This window comes from Pyxicephalus adspersus, chromosome 8, assembly GCF_032062135.1.
Source record: "Pyxicephalus adspersus chromosome 8, UCB_Pads_2.0, whole genome shotgun sequence".
NCBI classification, from domain to species: Eukaryota; Metazoa; Chordata; class Amphibia; order Anura; family Pyxicephalidae; genus Pyxicephalus; species Pyxicephalus adspersus.
In genome coordinates this window covers 69,985,984-70,006,509 of record NC_092865.1, presented here as the reverse complement: position 1 = coordinate 70,006,509, position 20,526 = coordinate 69,985,984, and the positions used below count along the sequence as shown (strand labels likewise).

General features: G+C 37.2%; 1 protein-coding gene across 1 annotated transcript in view; it reads left to right on the top strand.

The window, feature by feature from the left end:
• LOC140337357 (scm-like with four MBT domains protein 1) overlaps nucleotides 1-20,526 on the top strand; it is a gene marked incomplete at its 3' end in the record, with an annotated part of 64,820 nt that overhangs the window by 25,745 nt on the left and 18,549 nt on the right. The window contains 7 exon segments of the mRNA XM_072421081.1: nucleotides 4,123-4,217; nucleotides 6,271-6,511; nucleotides 11,406-11,494; nucleotides 12,635-12,875; nucleotides 12,982-13,076; nucleotides 18,498-18,599; nucleotides 19,481-19,634. Coding sequence (XP_072277182.1) covers nucleotides 4,123-4,217; nucleotides 6,271-6,511; nucleotides 11,406-11,494; nucleotides 12,635-12,875; nucleotides 12,982-13,076; nucleotides 18,498-18,599; nucleotides 19,481-19,634 — 1,017 coding nt within the window.

Genomic DNA, 20,526 nt, shown 5'->3' with positions numbered 1-20,526 from the left:
GTCTTTTGAAGTTACTTTCAGTTTCACTCTGCACTGCAGCCAGCATCGAGGAGTCACACAGAGGCACACAGTATCAGGTATCGGAGGATGTCTTATTTGCGGGGGGTGCTTTATTTTAATTGTTTGAGCAAAAATCGGGGGGTGGCTTATTTGATTGGGATGCCTTATCATCGGGGAAACACGGTACAAGCTTTGCCAAGTAGGATCTTGCAGCTCTTTTGAATTTGTTTTCATTGTCTAGCGAATGATATGGGTAGCTGCTGCTTGAGCACACTGTCCATATCCTTTAGATTTGACCATCTACATTGATTGCCACGTTTTTCAATAAAGTTAGGCTACGTACACATGTCGTTGGGAAGGAACGATAAACAACTGATCTTTGGTAATCAATTACAAAAAGAAATGCACAACGACAGGCCAACAACGACGATGAGCATGGAATGTCACCGCCCTGGTGGATCTATTTGGGCGACGATCGTTCGCTATCTAATGTGTGTATGGTCGTTCAGTGATCGTAGATTATTCTCTGGTACACGTCACTTCCTGCATTGTTCAAAGGATCGTATCTAGCGTGTGTACCATTATTGGTGGGTTAACTTTAAACGATCGTATCGCTACAGCATGTACAGAATTGTGCACTATACAAGTGTTCAAAATAATCGTGAATAATCGCTGATCTGTTGTTAGTCGTTCATTTTCTAACGATAATTATTGCACGTGTGTATGTAACCTCACTCACTACCAAGGAAACATCATTGTTATCTTTTATAGTAGCAAATACTGCGTCATAGGGAAGCCATTTGGTAGATTTACCTTTCATTTGTTAGATTCACCTGGGCTAATAGAACAGGTAAGGCCTCGGTGTAGACAGGAATAGAAGCGGGCAGGTGTTTTAACATAAACACATTATATCTAAAATGAAAAAGTGAACCCAAAAAAGCTGCACTGGCAAAATTAGGTTTTAAAATATAAATGTAATATATAATATAAAAACAAAATGTATGAACATATATATCAAAACTCAAATATAAAACAACCACCATAAAGATGTTTATTATGTTAGGGTACAGAACAGTAGATGGGGATTAAAGGTTCAATAAATTAAATAGGTAATTTAGGTTTTTTCCTTATATGCTATTGATTAACATGATGGCACATCCTGATTTAATATAAAACAAGGGTAATATCAATGGAGACTTTTTTGGAACCAAATGATTTAATAGTTTTGATTAAAAAAATAGATATAGGAGAAGAAGAAAGTGGCATTTTATGGCATGATATTACTGTTAAAAACATAAACTACTTTATTTCAAACAATACAGAGGAAAATAGAACATAGAATAGATAGCCAATAAATATCTATTATACAACTGGCTTGACAATTACAAAAGTAACAATTTAAGGATTTTCCTTTAGGACATACTCTTTTACACTAAAAAAAAACTATTTTATTGAAAAAAGAACCACCAAACAACAAAACAACATGTAAAAAAAAACTACTGTACAATAATCAGGTAATCCTCACTATCAGATAATGGTATGGTAGTTCTTTTTTCAAGTATTTTATATGTTTTGTTGTTTGGTGTTTTAGTTTTATATTACCCTTTGCTCTGTGCATTTTTCTGTATGCAATCTTTTTGTTAAAATAATCTGTACTGTTTAGTGTCTTCCTATTACACAGCATTTATATAGCACTGACATATTACACAGCGCTGTACTAAGTCCATAGTCATGTCACTAGCTGTCCCTCAAAAGAACTCACAATCTAAAATCTCTTCTCAGTCATATATCTTTAACATAGTTTAAGTTCAATTTTTGGGGGAAAGCCAGTTAACCTAACTGCATGTTTTTGGAATGTGGGAGGAAACCCACACAAACATGGGGAGAACCTGCAAACTCCATGCAGATATAGTCCTGGCTGAGATTGCAACCCGGGACCCAGCACTGCAAAGGCCAGAATGCTAGAGCGATAACATTAGTGTTATTATTGGAAATGAATGTCTGGCTATGTTGCACCTGATTTTTTTTTGCAGGTGTGTCTGTCCTTCTATGCTATTTCAAGCTCATTTTTGCATTTTACTTGAGGAAGAAAAGCAGTTCTGATACAAACAAAAGCTTGTGTACACAAAGTTTTAAACCACTCAGATATATTATGTTTTTAACAACAAAATTGGTTAGTAGTAGTGTTATAGTTTGTAGTTTATAGATTTATTGTTTATTTATTTATTGTACCTTTGTCAAAAGTTTACATTTTTAAATATCTGAAGCCTGCATTCAAACTTTTTTTCATTTAAAGTTCTTAAATGTCATACCTTTGTCTCCATTAGTCTGTTGCCTCATCATCTACACATACTGGGGGCTGACTACCAAGTCAACTTGTGCCCACAAGTTGTAGCAAAATTTTTGTTGGGTAAAACTTTTGGATGGACCACCCTTAAAAACTTTGGCTGCCCCTCCTCCCCTAGTATAGTATGACCTGCACTATTCTCACCTGTTACCGACATTACTTCAAGCTCCATCATCACAGCTTCTCTACAGAACGGCTTTTCTTGGGCGTGTGGCTTTTTTGGATCCTCCTCCCCGAAGCTGCTGACAAAGAAAAGCTTTTCAGCTTTATAGAGATGTGATGAAGGTTGCAGTAGCAGGGGCTTCTGAGATTACCGTACACCAGGGGTCAGCAAACTTTTTTGGCTACTAGGCGGTCAAGAAGGCACACTAGGCCGGACTCTCTCTCGAGTCCCGTGCTGATAGCTTCACCCCCCACCAGGAACGCCCCTGAAAGGAAAACCTTCTCCTCCGTAATGCATACGGAGGAGAAGGAACGCCCCTTACCCCTTTCCTCTGCACACGGCTCCGGAGCCGCAGGTTGCCGACCCCTGCCGGCCGGAATTAGGCCGGATCGACCAGGGAGGCCTTAGGCCAGAACGGACTACTGCCTAGGCCGTATCTGGCCTAAAAGCCAGAGTTTGCTGACCCCTGCCATACACCAATGCAGGAAGCTGACCCCTGCCATACACCAATGCAGGAAGCTCCAACCCCAGACCACTCCTCATTTACAGAGGACACCTGTGATCACTTTGGAGCCAGACACAAACACTGCTCGTTGTGATGTGAAATCAAAATTGTGCCTAATTATAATAATAATTAAATTTTCTCTAAATACATACATAGACATACTTCTTCATTCTACAAACATGATTATTCTTCTTGTCTTTTCCCTCCCGATAATGTGCACCTGTCATACTAAAAATTTATGGGCTGATATTGCTGACCTGGATGAGTCTAGCTACCAAACTAAAGCCCCAGAGCAAAAATAGGCAGCAAATAAAAGAAAGATGTATGAATTCCTAGTCTTCCTGCAGCCTACATATTTCTATCGGTTTAGGATTCTTTGGAACAGCATCTTGTCAATCAAGCAAACTGAAAACTCCAATAGCTGGAACAGTTTCAGAGTCTAAATGTGCGGTGTGAATACAAATTAGGTTGTAATAAAATATAATCAGATGTCTATAGTATAAAAATATTATATAGCATTACTATTATAATATATACGGGTCATTTTATATGTATTCTAGTATTTTGGTAATTACAAATAAACATGTACTGAGGAATTGGGGATTTTTCTGTGGTTTCTTTTAAAGAATTACTAGACAGGAATTTGTGTGTTTAAAATCCTACTCCTGGCTATATCAATTATATTTGTAATTTAGCATAATTTATTTTATTATTTGTGCAACACTGATAATATTTGATCATTCATCAAGTGAAAGATAGTTGTGTAGCATGTCTATTCTGTGTTATTATTTGTTAAGTGTATATTAAGGAACCTGTAATAAACAACTTTGATGATCTATTGGTGTAACAGGTCAACCTGGAGATTATGTGTGTATGCAAGAGTGACCGCACATTTTTAGGATGGGTCAGCTGTTCTCCTGTAATATAGAACAAATTGAAAAAAATGTGAGATAAAAAGCAAATGGAAAGAAATGAGATATAAAGAGCATCATTCTACTTAATGAGAAAAAGTGGAAGCATTCTTTTTTGGTAAACTTTTGGTATTTGTTTTTCTATATGTATGTCCGTCAGGAAGTAATCTAGTTTTGGTATTCTCGTTTATTTCAGAATCTGATTCCAGCCTGGAGGAGGCAGAGTTTAACTGGGAGGAGTACCTAGAAGAGACAGGAAGCTCAACAGCTCCTCACAGCTTTTTCAAACATGTGAGTCAGCGTTACAGATATGACCAATATCAATGCTGTGTGCACAGTCTGTCCTGATTAACTTGGATAGCAAGACTGGATACATTCACATTCTCAACAGATGTTCCTATCAAAATGCACTGGGAATTATAACTTTGTTAACTTATTTCAAAATATTGCCCACATGCAGTTTTTGTTGTTAAGGAACTCTTTCAACAAAAAAAAAAAAATATTTGTTATGTAGGCTGTAAATTTTTTTTTTTTACAGCCAAACTTTGTGTAAACAGCTAAATACATAGCTGAAAGGCCTGTTTGCTGTTTTACTTACTAAATGATTTGTTATTTGCATGCAATCTACACCAGCGGTCGCCAACTGGTGGTCCGCTATTAAATTTTGGTGGTCTCCCGTATGGACATACCTGCCACTCTCCCATCGCAGGCTCAGACCTGCTTCTTATCCCAGGGGGACAGTAGCGCAGGGTTGTGGCTTTTGTTGCTTCCACAGCCCTGCGCTACTGTCCCCCCTCCGGATAGCAAGCAGGTCTGAGCCTGTGATGGCACAGTGGGGGGATTCTGGCATCACAACGTCACTCTGGGGGAAGTTCCTTCCCCTTTGAGTGGCAGACAGCTGCCCATGCATGCACTGTTCATATTTAGTGGTCTGTAAGGTTGGAGAGGTTGGCGTCTGGGGGAAAAGAAGTTCAAGCTCCGGTTAAGGAAAGGATTCCTCACTGTAAGGTCTGTGAAAATGTGGAATCGGCTCCCTCAGGAAGTAGTTTCAGCAACTACTATAGATTGCTTTAAGAAAAAGCTGGATGATTTCTAGAAGCACAGAATATAACTGGGGATTAAGGATTTAAAGTAAAAATAACAGAGACTGCTGATCCAGGGAACATCCGATTGCCTCATGGAATCAGGAAGGAATATTTTCCCCTGTTGAAGCAAATTGTACCAGAGGTTTTTTGCCTTCCTCTGGACCAACTATGTCTTATTGGGTTTTATATCTGGGATATGTTTATTTCCCTAGGGGTTGAATTTGATGGACTTTTTTTTAACCTTACTTACTATGTAACTATGACCAATGATCTACACTGCATGCCCAGACAAGTGTAACTCCTGAATATAGACCCTGTAAGGTCTGTAAAGAAATATTTAAAAAGGTGCTATATAAAGCTGCGTACACACTTCCAATTTTTATTGTTGGAAATGAACGACGAACGAACGACGAACGACCGATTGGCCAAAAATTGTTCGTAAAAAAGTAACCAACGTCGCCGACGAACAAGGATAGTCGTTGGAAATAAACGACCGGACCGGCGGATCGGATTGGACGACGATCGTTGACCATCTATCGTGTGTACGGTCGTTCAGTGATCGTCCATGGTCTGAGCATGCGCGGTAAACGAACGTTCGCTCACTTCCTGTGGTGCACGTCACTTCCTGTATCGTTCAAACGATCGCATCTATCGTGTGTACAATATCTTTGAACAATCGTGTCGTTATCTGTATGTACAGGATCAGTGCCATACGATCGTTCGCAGATATCGTGCAGGATCTTTTGTCGTTCGTTTACCAACGATAAAAATTAGAAGTGTGTACGTAGCTTTAAGCTTTCCAGCAGCCTGCATGCTTCTTCGGTCTCAATTAGTATTAGTTTTTGATGCCTGTGTGACTGTGCACTGTGGTTCTTTTCTCTGAACCCATACATCAATGTTGACTCCTCTGGTACATAGAGATCAAATGTAGGGGCCACAGAATGGTTCACAGGTATCCAGGACTTCTCCGGACTAACAAAGGCTCTCCAACTGGATTGGAGCAAAGATAATCGCTACAGGTCACTGAAGAGGCAAATATAACACATCTTTATTTACAGTGACCCGACATTTTGAAATGTTTAGAAATATGATGGGGTGACTTTAGTAAATACATCATGGCCCAGCAAATTGGCTTCCTGTATCACATTTTTTTTTTATTTACAGTCTTCTTCTACAGCTCTTCAGTCACTGTGGTTGTTGTTCAGTCATTTTTATAGTACAATATTAAGTACTTATTTTATTTTCTTGTATCTGCATAGGTGGACACTTCAGTGGAGACTGGATTATCTCCTGGAATGAAATTAGAAGTACCTCTTGGAACAGAACCACAGTCTTATTGGGTTGCTACCATTATTACCACCTGCGGCAAACTTCTGTTACTGCGATATGATGGCTGCGGAGAGGATCGCTCTGCAGACTTCTGGTGTAATATTGTGACCTCCGACCTTCATTCCATTGGATGGGCCAAGCAGAACAAAAAGATTCTCAAACCACCAGACAGTAAGATATAGTATTTTCTTTGTACTTTCTAATTTCTTTGTTTCTTTCTTTGGCTTTCTAATTGAGAATTACAGCAAAACGGTGAAAGGGACAACAATGCCGTGCAGCAAATAGTAGCCATTCAAAAATCAGTATACCGAAGAATAAAGGTATACTGATAATATGATGAAAGAATAATATTATAGCCTTTTTTTCTTAGATCACTGTAATGGAGTCAGGAATAATATATATTTTATTCAGAAATTAATATGACTCTCTTTACTTTTTTAACACCTGTGCAGCAGCAAAGGTAAATACCTGTGGGTCTGACGTCCGGGACCCCTGAACACTCTAGTTAATATTTCTATCTCCTTGAACAAAACAGTGTTGGTGATGTTGGGGGCAGATGTGATTTTTGCTGGGATTGGGGGTGAACCCTTGCTGGAGCACTTTGTATATGCTCCTCATTGCAATACAGTTTTATAAAATAGCATTTAGCTTGGCTTTAAAGCAGAACTGAACTTTACTCCAGTACTTATCTTTATAAAGGAAGTTTAAAAGGTATAAAATACTTATAAAGCACCGGTGCCTATTTTAAGGCCTGAGGGCCACACACATCTCTGGGAGTGTTTGTGTTCCCTCAAACCTCAGGCTTGAGTAGGGGGGTCATTACTTAAAATGTTAGTAGCTGTAATATGTACTAACCTTGTGTAAGTCTGCCTTCTGCAACATTTTTCCAGTCTCCAACTACATCTACAATTACTGACTATAATTTCCTTTAACAAGCTTGCATCCTTTAAAATAATATAAACTACACTTTGTTATTATTACAATTCATTGGTGTAGCCAGGGGCCACATTTGAGCCCCCATAACTCTCCATACTAATTAAGGTAAGTATAGGTGAAACCCATCATGGGACGGTGCATTCAACATTTAGGTTTGTAGTAGCATCTGTGACTTTTAGAACCTTTGTTTGGACATTCTTGCAGCAGATGATTTTCACATTGCTAAACAAGTCTATGGATGTGTAAAACCTGGTTGAAGCAGGTCAAATAGAGATCATAGAGATCACAATGATAACCGTTGGTCAAATTCCCCAAATAATATTGTCTAAATGGTTACAGAAATGATTCAATGGCATCTACACAAAGTCATTGATATGGGTCCTTAGGCTTGCCATAGAAAAAAAGTTAACCTTTCTGTTGATCAGTTGGACCCTTGTATTTTAACTTCCAAGACTTGCTGAATTCTCATTATGGCTACTATATGGACCTGTGACTGTGGGGGTAGAAGGTTTGTGATGATAAGCATTACACAATTTAGAACAACTTAGCCCAGCTTGTCCCTTTTTTTTTAAACAATGTCCAGATCTATTTAATTTCTTTTTAAGACTTGGCCATTCAAAGACACATTTTAAAGTAAATTTTAAAATGCAGCTAATTGCTACACCAGGCTGTTGAAGGGAAGCCAGTGTTGTTCATCTTGCCTATATTTCTGGGGAACATTTTGTCTGCTTTAATGTTTATGGGTGCTGTCCCAATAGTGTGACTTGTGTAAGTTTCAATGCCTGCTAATGAAAGTGTAAAATGAGTTGTAGTTTATTCTGACCCTAAGTAATAACATCATCTAAATGATGCAGCTATTGCTTGGCAAGTGGCTTACCGTCTGCAGATACATATTCCCTTGAGTCAGCTCTGTTGTAACCACAAAGTGCCGGAGGCAAGGAGAAAAACACTTGACAAGTGGCACAGCTCTCATACATAACTTGCTGGTGATACCTTTTAATACCTAGGTGACAACTATTTACAAACTAAAATTTAGAATAGTAAGCAGGGTGCATCTCAGCAATGAACTTTTTACTGGAACTGAGATTTTTAATATGTCTGCATCTTGTTGCCCATGCAAACCAATTAGATAGCAGTTGTTTTACTAGTACAGTCTATAGAACAAGAACAACATACAGAATATATAATTACAACACAAGCTACATTGTAATTTACTGTTATTATAAATTACATTTCTATTTCAGTCTACAGTCACTGTAATTTTCTAAGATCCGTGAAATTCAGTGCAAAATGGCAACCCGGAGACACAGCTGGTTTATGGAAAGCCCTTGGAAAAGTAATTTCCTACTTGTGTGATTCACTCACTGATTCATACATTCACACACATTTTTAGTTATGTTATATTTTAAAAATCCCCTGAGATAGGAATTTCAGTTTGGGTCAGATTCATTAAAGGATAACTTCTTCCAAAGGGATGCAAACACTTCCACCTTCCACCATTGAACGTACACCAGGTGGGTAGAATGCACAGAATCCTGCAATTCAGATGGGAAGATCAATGGTGAAACAAACAGCCCTTTCTTCAGGACAGGAATTTAGGAATACGCAAAAATGTTTGTTAAAATCTTTGTAATGTTCAAAGATCTCCCATATGGGATTGTTTTTTTTCTAAACAAATGTGGAGCTACACAAGTATATGTATATACATATTTAGGAAAATTGAAGGTTACCTATGCTTCCTCTAAGTCCTTAAATATGTTGCCAACCCCAGAAGTTAGGTAATAGATAAAAACTTGCCCCCCTATACTTTGATCTATTGAGATATACCATTTTGTATATATGCTTATAAATTCTAAGTATCTCCACATGTTACTCTTATGCACAGTCTATAATGTTTTCCACCATACCCCTGAGGAAGCCAGCAAGCGAAATGCGTTGGAATACAAGATGTTTCTCTTCGTATATATATATATATATATATATATATATATATATATATGCAGTCATTAGGATTAGGCACCTAGACATTCATTAACTTCTGAGGCATGCTGTGCTTTGATATGCAAAAGGAAACAACTGCAGAGTTTGTCTTGGTAATTAAAGAGTTACAAAAGGCTGCAGAAAGAGCTGTCTCAGCTGTGTTTAGAAAAAGAAGTCATGCAAACCCCCACCCTGCACAGGAGGGAGCAGGGAAGCCCTGTTCATATCTAGGAGTTGTCTGTATGTTGGATGTTCTTAACCCGCGGACTACCTGTATATACATACTTACCATATATACCATGAGGGGGGGTTCAACCTGGGGAGATAAATGTATCAAGGGCAATATATTGCATACTGTATGTAAAAGAATTGTACTTACCATCTTACAAAAATTGTAGGAAGGTTTGTATTATTCTAAAAGATTTTGAAGAAAACAAAGGCTTTTTGTACACATCAGTCTTAAAGTCGAGGTCCAGAAAAATGGGAGCTATTATGTGTTAAAAATTCATATATTGCCCTGGAACTAAATAGGGTAAATATAATCTAACTGTTTATCCAAGCAATTACCCTTGTAGTAGGGAGGAGGATCTGCTATAAATGGAAAGGTTTTGTTTCCCTAGAATTCAGCTTTAAAGCTATTCTTCCTCTTTCGAATAATCTGGTTGAAGATTATTGATTGGCTGTGCTGGGATGACATCACATGACAGGATGACATCACAATGACGGAACGGCACCCCACTGCACTCTCTCTTTCACTTTCATCACAAGATAATATTGATTGATTATTAATTTGTTAAATTTACTTATTACTCAGGTTTTTTTGTAAAATTAGCATAGTACTAGAAATATCTGCTCAGCAAGGCAGTTTCGATTAAAAACCATTTGAGGTGATTTTCCAGGCATGATGTTAACAGTTACAGTACCAAGGGAAAGTCACAATAAGGGTGTAAAGCAATATTTCCAATGTTTATTAAATTACCTGAATTATATTTGCATAATCTCATGTCTAGGCTTTATAAAAAAACAATGAGGGCTCTCCAGCAATGGAAGTGAAATGAAAGTTAATTAGTTCACTTATAGTGGGTTTAAAGAATATATCAAGTGAGGAAAAGTGGATGGGAGAAAAGAAAATATGTAAGAGGTGCTGAAAAGTCAGGGCAGAGAGATTTTACACCCTGCTAAATAGTCCTGATTTTCCTATTGGGAACTTTAATTAATGGGGGGTTTAAAGTGGTGCATTAGCTTTTGGAACTTAAAAAGGAATATAAATTTTTCGAACATCTAAAAATAATGTACGTTTAACATTTTTTTAAGTTTCTAGGTCCTTGACATTAAAGGGAACAAAAATTGGGAGCAGGCAGGTATTTTATTACAGAATTGACAGGTGATGTCCATTCTGCAATAAAATACACTTACCTGTCTGATTGCAATTTGTTAAATAAACTCACTTGTCCTTGCCTCCTCACTAGCACCACGATCGTTTTTGGGTTCGGGATCTTTGGCTATCTTGATTGACCGGGCACAGTGACGTAACTCCCAAAAAACCCCATTGAAATTATCCCTGGAAATCTCATAGTTTGTCCCTTAAAAGAGCATTGGAAAAAATGGAATAATTGAAATACTCTCATAATTTTTATTATGGTATATATATATATATATATATTGATTTGTGAGACAGACACCCTGACGTGGGCTGACTTGTATGCTTTTTGCTTTAGATAAACTACTCCGCTCTTTCTACTTCTAGAGCTGTGCAACATAAAAACAAAATCTCCTGTAATCTAAGAAACGAACTCTAAGTGCTTTTTGAGAAAACACATGAAGTATGTAAAGGGCAGATGGCGATGTGTTTCTGACAAGATCAACAGATATTCTTTCCACTTGTTATACTGTATTATTAGATCTAATAAAATGTTTTAATTGATATTTTAAATAGACCAAAGGAAGCAAATGGTAGAAGTTCATTTTTAGGGTTAGCATAAAATGTACCTGCATATTGTTATCTGAATATAGTATTTTTGCAATATTGGTTTATGCAAACAGCCTACATAAAAGCTTTTGGCATAGGCGTATGAGAACATCACATCTTTTAACATCTTGGCTGTGTAGTAATTGAGTATTAATCATGTTATGTTATCTTTCATTACAGTTGTTAGAGACAAGCTTCAGAACTGGGAGGAATTTCTTGTTCAAACAATAAATGGGGCTTGCAGTGCCCCTTCTCACCTGCTAGAGGGCGTAAGTATACCCTTTACATGTTGTCTTTCCTCTTTAGAATGTTGGCCGCCATGTTTGTGCTTAAAATGTGAAATTACAATCTGTTTCATTATTAGTTTTCCTGCTGAAAATAGACTGCAAATGTTACATGAACATCATGGATTTCAGATCAGCTTTATTATTTCTTAATATCAGGTGTATGGTTAATACACCTTTCATTACAGAAGTATGTGGGCTGTCAATTAATTAATTCTTTCTGAAAGGTTTTGTTGTCTGACTTTAGAGCAAGCTTACAACTAATGAAAAAAACTAAGTAGCTTGTTCTTCTATTTGCTGAGGGTCAGGTAAATTTCATATAAAACCTCATAAACAGCTAGGTAAGATGGTAAAGGTTTCAGGATCACCTTTAGGTTAAGGAGCATTTATGGCTCTCATATCACTATAAATATAGTTAGGATAAAGTTAACTTATGCTTAACTATATAAAGGAGATCACAGACGTAACTCCATGGTTAAATAGATTTTTTTTGTGTATACAGAGCCTACTGTGAGTTACTGAAATTCTAAATATTAGAGATATATTAGAAATAGAATCATTGGAGATAAGGGAGAAAAGAAGGAGCAAAGAAATGGGGTTTTCTCATACATAGACAGTGCTTAGTAAGTTACACAATAATGCACAAGGTTCCACGCAAGGAAACAATGAAAGCAGGTCTGCCTACATTAGGGCTAATGACCACAATACTAGAATATAATCTCTTAATGGGCCTGATTTATTAAAGCTCTCCAAGGCTGGAGAAAATACACTTTCACCAGTGAAGATAGGCGATCAAGCAAACCTGGAATGGATTTCTTCAATGTCATTTGCTAGCAAATGCTTTGAATCCTGGACCAGATCCATCCCAGGTTTGTTGGATCACCCAGCTTCACTGGTGAAAGTGTAATAATAATAATATTATTCTCTCCAACCTTGGAGAGCTTTAATAAATCAGGGCCAATAAATCAGCATTTAAAGAGAAGAAGATGTATTTATGGGGCTCTTTTGGCTCTATCTTTGCCCCTTTCCTAGTCGTGTATTTTATATATATGCTATTTGTATTATAGGTGGTAGAATGATCATAATTATGATTTTAAATGTTGTTCTGTTTCCATTTACCTAAAGCCACACCGAGGAAAAGACCCCCTGGACTTGTTTGGACCAGGTTCCTTGCTGGAGCTTCAACATTGCCATGGGTCTCTGGGTGCATGGCCCGTCAGAGTGCTGGATAACTTAGGTGGGAGACTTCAGCTGCAGTATGAGGGGGCCCCTGACTGGCCGTGTCTGCAGTACTACTATCTACATCCGTCCCTGCATCAAATGGGATGGGCTGCTCAGAATGGCTATGAGCTAAAGCCTCCTCAAGGTAACCTCAATTCTTATTGTTCCTGTGACACATTTTATAAACATATTATGTCTAGGTGGGATTTGATGTATCTCGTGTGCAAAGTTGTGTTTGTTGTACCTTGCAGATATATTGCACTTAAAAACTGAAGAGGAGTGGAAAGAAATATTGACTAAGTGCAATGAAGACACTGAGGACTTTGTACTTGCAGACTTCTTCCAGGTAAGCATGTAAAATAACTGATGTAAAAATAAAGCAAACAAAACATTTTTATGCATTGGATTTATATTTGTCTCCCACCTAAATAGACAAAACTTTATAATACACTTGTTTTCCTCTTGTGAGGTTACTGTGTGAGATTTTGTCTTTGGCTTAGACCATTTACAATGGTCTATCATAAAAATGAATCACTGTGACTCATTTTAAGCAGTGACATTGCTAATATGAATTTGGACTTCAGCTCTGCCATTTCCTTTGTGTACACAGAGCTACAAAAGTGTTTAATAAATCAGCCTTTTCTTTATCCCCAGTTACCAACCCAGAGACATCCTTTATAGGGCCTTACATGCTTAGATCTGATTTGGGGGGTTTGCCTTACTTTCTTTTTGTATGTAATATAGAATGCTCAAACAGTGTCAGATGTTTTATGCAGGTTTCATTAATGTGGTCCTTTTACATGCACCTATTGTTCCATACACTTAAAATTAGCAAATGAGCCTGCTCACAGATGAGATCTGTATGAATGACAAACACAAGGCAATATATTGGGAGTAGGGCAGCCATACCTGCAACTGCTCAAAGGAGCACACAATATACAGCATGCTTGTGTTTCCTAATACAATATAACATTTGTAGCTGAACAGATTATAGTCAAAGTGAACCGATAAGAATGCAAATATGATAGCTGCTGCTTTTACCTTAGTTTTAAAGATACTCAGGAGCTGTCATCCAAATATCTGAACTCTTGTCATCTTGTAATCTTGTTCCAGAATATTGACTAGGTAGTAAAGTTAGGATCTGAATGGAAGTCTCTGAATTTCTGCACTCTTATTGTTTGCATGCTACAAGATTTCTTTCTGCCAGGATTAGCAGATTACCAATCTAAAACTCTTCCAAAACAAAACAGCAGTGGCAGCTCTCATAGTTCTATACTCAGAAGTTGAAATAAAAAATGAAGAGCAATAGAAGGTTTATAATATTTGTCCTAATATTTGTCCAAGTAAAATGCAATATAAGGCTGTATCTAAGTGGTCAAAAGCCTAGGATATTTTCACATGACGTTTGCTAAATGAGAGCGCTATGCCATGGCTGTATAGGAAGAGACATGTCAGGGCAATCTGTCAGGACAGTACACACCGCACACTAGAATATCGTTGCCTGAGACCAACCTTTATGATTGTCATGGGCTAAATTTTAACATGTGTAAAGCCGCCCCCCACCGTCGTTCATCAGTCTGTCCTGGCAGATTAATAATGAGTAGGAATGACTGCTCATCCTCCCTCTCCATAAAACCGAACAGTGTACAGAACTACAGTTCATCATCTTGTCATTGATAATGCTTATGAAAAATCATCTTTATCAACAGAGGTCTGTGCAGGGCTTTAGACAATCCTAATTTGGTGGAAATTTTAACAAATATAATTTTGATACATTACCAAATGGATTATGTGTATCTTATCTAGGTGAAAAATGAAAAGAGAAAAAAACCTAATCTAAATTTACTATAAAAGTACCTAAACACCTTTCAAGTGTATTAAATATGACAATAAAGAAAGTAAAGTAACAGAGATCAGCCAACAACACCTTAGCATTGTTCTGTATGTTGTAAGCTAAAAATGGTGAAATAAACATCAATATGGGTCTACAAACATTGCAAATAACCATTGATCTTCTCAATTTCTTATTATTTAATCCTGAATCTGTGATTGGCTACAGAGAAAAGGAACAATTGTGAGGTTCCATGGAGATCAGAAATTGGAGTCTGCATGAAAAAACATAATACAACGATAGTGTTAAAAGGAAATAGAAGTGTTATTGCATTAGATAAAAAAAGCCATAATGCTATATAAAAGTCAAGGTTTTGCTAAGACTATTACTTCATCTGTGCTGCGTTTTATAGGTTTTACATTTACAGACTTATTACTTTTGATGTTTAGGTTTGATAGAAAAAAATGTATGGTATACCTATTTAATGTACAGCGCTGCGTAATATGTTGGCGCTATATAAATCCTGTTTAATAATAATAATAATATTCAATTTAGCGAGACATATTGCATGATTTGTTCACCTATAGTGTACCCTGAAGCATAGGAGTGCAATTGTCACTAACTGAATAATGTAACAATATGAGTCACTGAACGAATAATGTGCTAAATGTGAATTGAAAGGCGACAGCCTGCAGATTTAACATTACATTAGGACTAAATGAAGCAAAGTAAAAATATATAAAATGTATTTGTTGTCATTCATATTTTTACACATTTTTAGTATTTCTGTTTCACTTTATGGAATGTCACCATGAAAAAAACACATTTCAGATCAATCAATACATTACAATATAAATCTGAATCTTTTCCTCAAAAGATACAAACCTATTCCTCAAAAGCATACAAACCTATTAGGCTTCCCCGATAGTCTTGGATAGATGAACTATTCCAAGCATAATGCTTATCTCTGCTTCAAGTGTATACAAGCAGACTGCAACCGAAATTTTATATTGTGAGATACTACTACAGTGTTTAGATCATCTACACCAGTGGTCGCCAACCTTTTGGACGTCACGGACCACTAATTTCACGGCCTCCTGACTGCGCATGGAAGAAACTTCTGACATGACGTCACAACAGAGTGACGTCATGATGCCAGAACCCGTCCCCGATAGGAGAGTGGTCAGGTTGTGTCCAGAGACACAAACTGCCTCCACCCTGAGCCTACGATCCGTATGAGTTACATGGTCCACAACTCTTGCCGGTGCACCCCTCCAGCAGGGTCCTCCTACTGACCCCGCTAGGAGTCGCACTGACCGGAGCCAAGGACCACCACCGGTTGGTGACTGCTGATCCACACACTACACATTTGTGGGAAAATGTAATGGAGATTGTATAACAGAACTGTAACAGGTCACAGCTGTAAGTAGAAAAGCTTGCAGTTCTGTTATGGTTCTGCTTTCTAATTATCCTACAATCTACCCTCCCAGGCTCACATCTTTGCTTTAGAATTTCGCTAAATTGTCCCAAAGTATGTCACCTTCAAAAAAGGAAAAACCTTGATCTTGTAAGTTTCTGTGCACTCTGCAGCTTTTATCTCCACGTAATCTGCCTTGTAAAGATTTCCTCTGTGAACTTAAGAACACATCCTCTCTTTTTTTATATATAATGGAGAGGTGAAGCTATTTCTCCAATTATACAGTAAAGCGATAAAGTTGCCCCTAGGACAGAAAGTTTGGTAATGGCAGGATTACCAGGTGAAAATAAAGACAATGGTTCTGATTTTTTTAAAGCTCTCCGAGGCTGGAGAAGATACACTTTCATCAGTGAAGCTGGGTGATCCAGGATTCAAAACATTTTCTAGCAAACAAATTTAAAGAATCCCATTCCAGGTTTGCTGGATCACCCAGCTTCACTGATGAACGTGTATCCTCTCCAGCCTTGGAGAGCTTTAATAAATTGGGTTTAATATATCTACACATCCACAAACTGCAGCATATTACAATTTTGTTCTTGGGTTTAGAAAAACTTCAATATTACAAAGTCAATTGATGGTTTGTCTTCTAAAGAGGTTTCTGAGGAGGAGACTCCACAGGAAACTTGGGAGCAGAGCTGCATGAACGTGACAGCTTTGTTTTTTGGTGGTAGGAGGAGATGGATACACAGTTTACTTGGCAGAATCTCGCTGATGGAGTCTTGGGGAGATCTGAAAGGCAGACAGATGACTTGCCCTTGCTACTCATCGAACTTTAATATAACATTGTTGAATAAAATATAGCTTCATGTAAAAGTTTAAGCTTCCAAGTCCATTTTACTTGAAAAACTGTAAAACTATTTTTTTTATCATTTTGATATGTTTGACTACCTGTATCATTTAAAAAAAAATCCCGTTACTTCTTAACACCTTCTGGAAGTAATGTTCAAACCTAGATCTGACTTCACAGAAAAAAGGTTATAGCAATTGTCACGGCTTTTAAACATTTTTCTTTTGAGTGGATTGTCTCTTGAAATGAAATCGCCCTTCTATCTCTACATGTAATAGAAACGGGTAATCAGACTGTCTATGGGGATGACTACACTGGGTGTTCAGAGAAGAAAGACAGAACAAGTGTTTAGGGTCCCAAAAACATGCAGTGAGGTTATTTGGCTTCTCCCTAACAATTGACCTTAGACTACATTAATGACATATGACTGTGGTAGGGACATTAGATTGTGAGCTCCTTTGAGGGACAGCTAGTTATACCACTATGGACTTAGTACAGCCCTGCATAATATGATGGCGCTATATAAATACTGTGTAATAATAGGGTCCTGTCCACACTATTGCATTGTGACAACGTGTTCCGCAATGCCTGCTAATGCATGTTGGTGCTAAGCCGTGCGTCTCATACTAAATTCTAAATAGCACCCCAATGCACATCCTAATGCTCATGGGTATAAACGCAGCAAGATATTACCAAAAAGTCAACAAATTTTTCAAATGTCAGGCAACCCATGAAAATGAACAAGCAGTTGGAATGCAACACGTAGCAGTTTTGTACTATCGCTAGTGTACTAGTGTGAATTGGCCCTAAGAAAATACTGTATCTGCAGTTTCACTTTTGATGTCATTTTGTGTTTTGCTGTGGTGCTTTAAATGGCAGGTGTTTAGGCAGAATGCCAAACGTTAGTAAAGGTTTTACGTGTGCGCAATAAATGTACATACAGCTAGAGTCCATTGGAATTACAACCAAATAGAAAGACACAGGGCCTGATTTATTAAAGCTCTCCAAGCCTGGAGAGGTTACACTGTCATAAATAAAGCTGGGTGATCCAGCAAACCATCGTTTGAATCAATATCTGACTACACAGACAAAACAAGATTTTTAAGGCTGGCAATGTCTCATTGTTACTACTTATAAGTATTTTTTTTACTTTATTGTCGCACTTAAATCTTGATCACTTTTTTGGCGAGTGTGTACTGTTATTTTTGTCTTAAGCCAGATTTAAGCTTGTATATAATGGTGTAATTTCCATGGGGCCCAGAGATAAAAAGGACACAAATTCCAAATATATATATATATATATATATATATATATATATATATATATATATATAAAACCTTTGTGTTCTTTCATGTTGCTGTTGTAGTTCCTCATTGGCATACTCAGGCCCTGTGGTGTTGTGATTATAATGTGGAATTATAATAAAGAGGCCAGATTTAAGCTTGTATATAATGGTGTAATTTTATTATAAAACAGTGTGTATTTTGTTTCAAATTCCAAATATATATATATATATATATATATATATATATATATATATATAAATATATAACCTTTGTGTTCTTTCATGTTGCTGTTGTAGTTCCTCATTGGCATACTCAGGCCCTGTGGTGTTGTGATTATAATGTGGAATTATAATAAAGAGAAACATTTATTTGCTTTATTTCACAGGATCAGCCTCGGATACCTAATCACTCGTTCACATGTGGCATGAAACTTGAAGCAATCAATCCTAAAGACCCTTCTTGTATTGTCCCTGCAACAGTCACTAAGGTAATAGGAAGTATCTCTTTTTTTTTTTTTTGTAACCAAACGTGGGAAAAATATTGTTCCCCATGACTTAAGTCATACACATAAGGAGGATTTGATCACCCTGTATAAATATATAAACGGTCCATACAGAGAACTCTCTTCCCCATTATTCACTTTGAGATCATTACAGAGAACAAGGGGGCGCTCTTTGCGTCTGGAGGAAAAGAAGTTTAAGCTCCGGATAAGGAAGGGATTCTTCACTGTAAGGGCTGTGAAAATGTGGAATCGGCTCCCTCAGGAGCAACTACTATAGATTGCTTTAAGAAAAATCTGGATGATTTCTAGAAGCACAGAATATAACTGGGGATTAGAGCTTTAAAGTAAAAATAACAGTGACTGCTGATCCAGGGAACATCTGATTGTCTCATGGAATCAGGAAGGAATTTTTTCCCTGTTGAAGCAAATTGTACCAGGGGTATTTTTGCCTTCCTCTGGACCAACTATGTCTTATAGGGTTTTATATCTGAGATATGTTTATTTCCCTAGTGGATGTACTTGAGGGATTTATATCTTTTTTTCAACCTAACCTACTATGTAACAAAAAATGCTTTCCAATAGTTAAGTCCTTTCTCAAGTCAAACACATGGTCAAAACACCTGCCACAGGATTTTAAAGAAAGGCAGCCACAGACAAAAGTGTGTGTGTGTGTGTGTGTGTGTGTGTGTGTGTGTGTGTGTGTGTATATATATATATATATATATATATATATATATATATTGAATATTGTAATATATTTATTCTCTTTGCTTTTAGAAATTTTGCCTTTTTTTGTTTGTTTTTTTTTTTGCCTAAACTGGTCTTCTTGCCTGGACATTTTTAACCACGAATCCACTGCCTTGCAGGTCTTTAATGAACAGTATTTCCTTGTTGAGCTGGATGATCTGCGATCTGAGGACTCCAAGAATCACCTGTCTATGGTCTGCCATAGGAGTTGTCAAGGAATTCTTCCCGTACGTTGGAGTCAGAAGATGGGCTTGTCTGTCCGCCCTCCTCCTGGTATGTGTACGGAGTTCAGTGTTCTCTGAAAATACCTATATTTAAGTATGGTTTGCATATATATATTTAGCACAGTACAAACTTTTGTCTGGTGCCAGTAAGGTGACCTCAATTATCATATGTGGTACTATTACCAGACGCCCAAATATTGCAGGTTAGTAAATCAGGACTATTCTGCTAAAACTGGACTACTTGAAAACATAAGGTTTAAAGCTTGACTCCATACAATTGATGTTCGTCATGATTAAAACAGACAAAAAGATTGGCAATTGTCACAAGGCAGGTAGTTGGTGGACCTATCACTATAAAAACTGCTATGGCTGCTTTTAGATTGCCATAAAAGTATTTGTAATTGAAGCATTTACAGACAAATTCAGATTGTAGAGGACACGCTATGTCGACATGAGTTGATTGTTTGTGGTAGACAGAGGTGAGTATCAAGGATATTTCTACTGATAAAGGATAATCCTCTGAGGTGAACAAGGGCACATGTAATCTTATAATAAGTCGCCAGGGCAGCTGTAAATACCTTAACCCCCCTGGCGTTCTATTCTGTCCATTTTGTTATGCGTAAAGCGTTACAATGTTTTGCATTTTTGGAAATTTATTTTGCATTGTAGGCCTGTAATTCTTAGGCACAACTGACTGAAATATGTCCAATATTTAATAAATTTATTATTAAACTTATAAATAAAAAAAAATCTGTTAAAACAAGGGTGCAAAAAAAAATAGTAAAACCAGTAATATAACTGTACAGTAGCATATATAATATAATTATATATATATTATATAAGGATTACTTTGTATTGAATTTAATACAGCTATTTTGTATTGAATCCAATACAAAATTATTTGAATTTTCCCGCCATTCCTCCCGCACACACTGACGCAC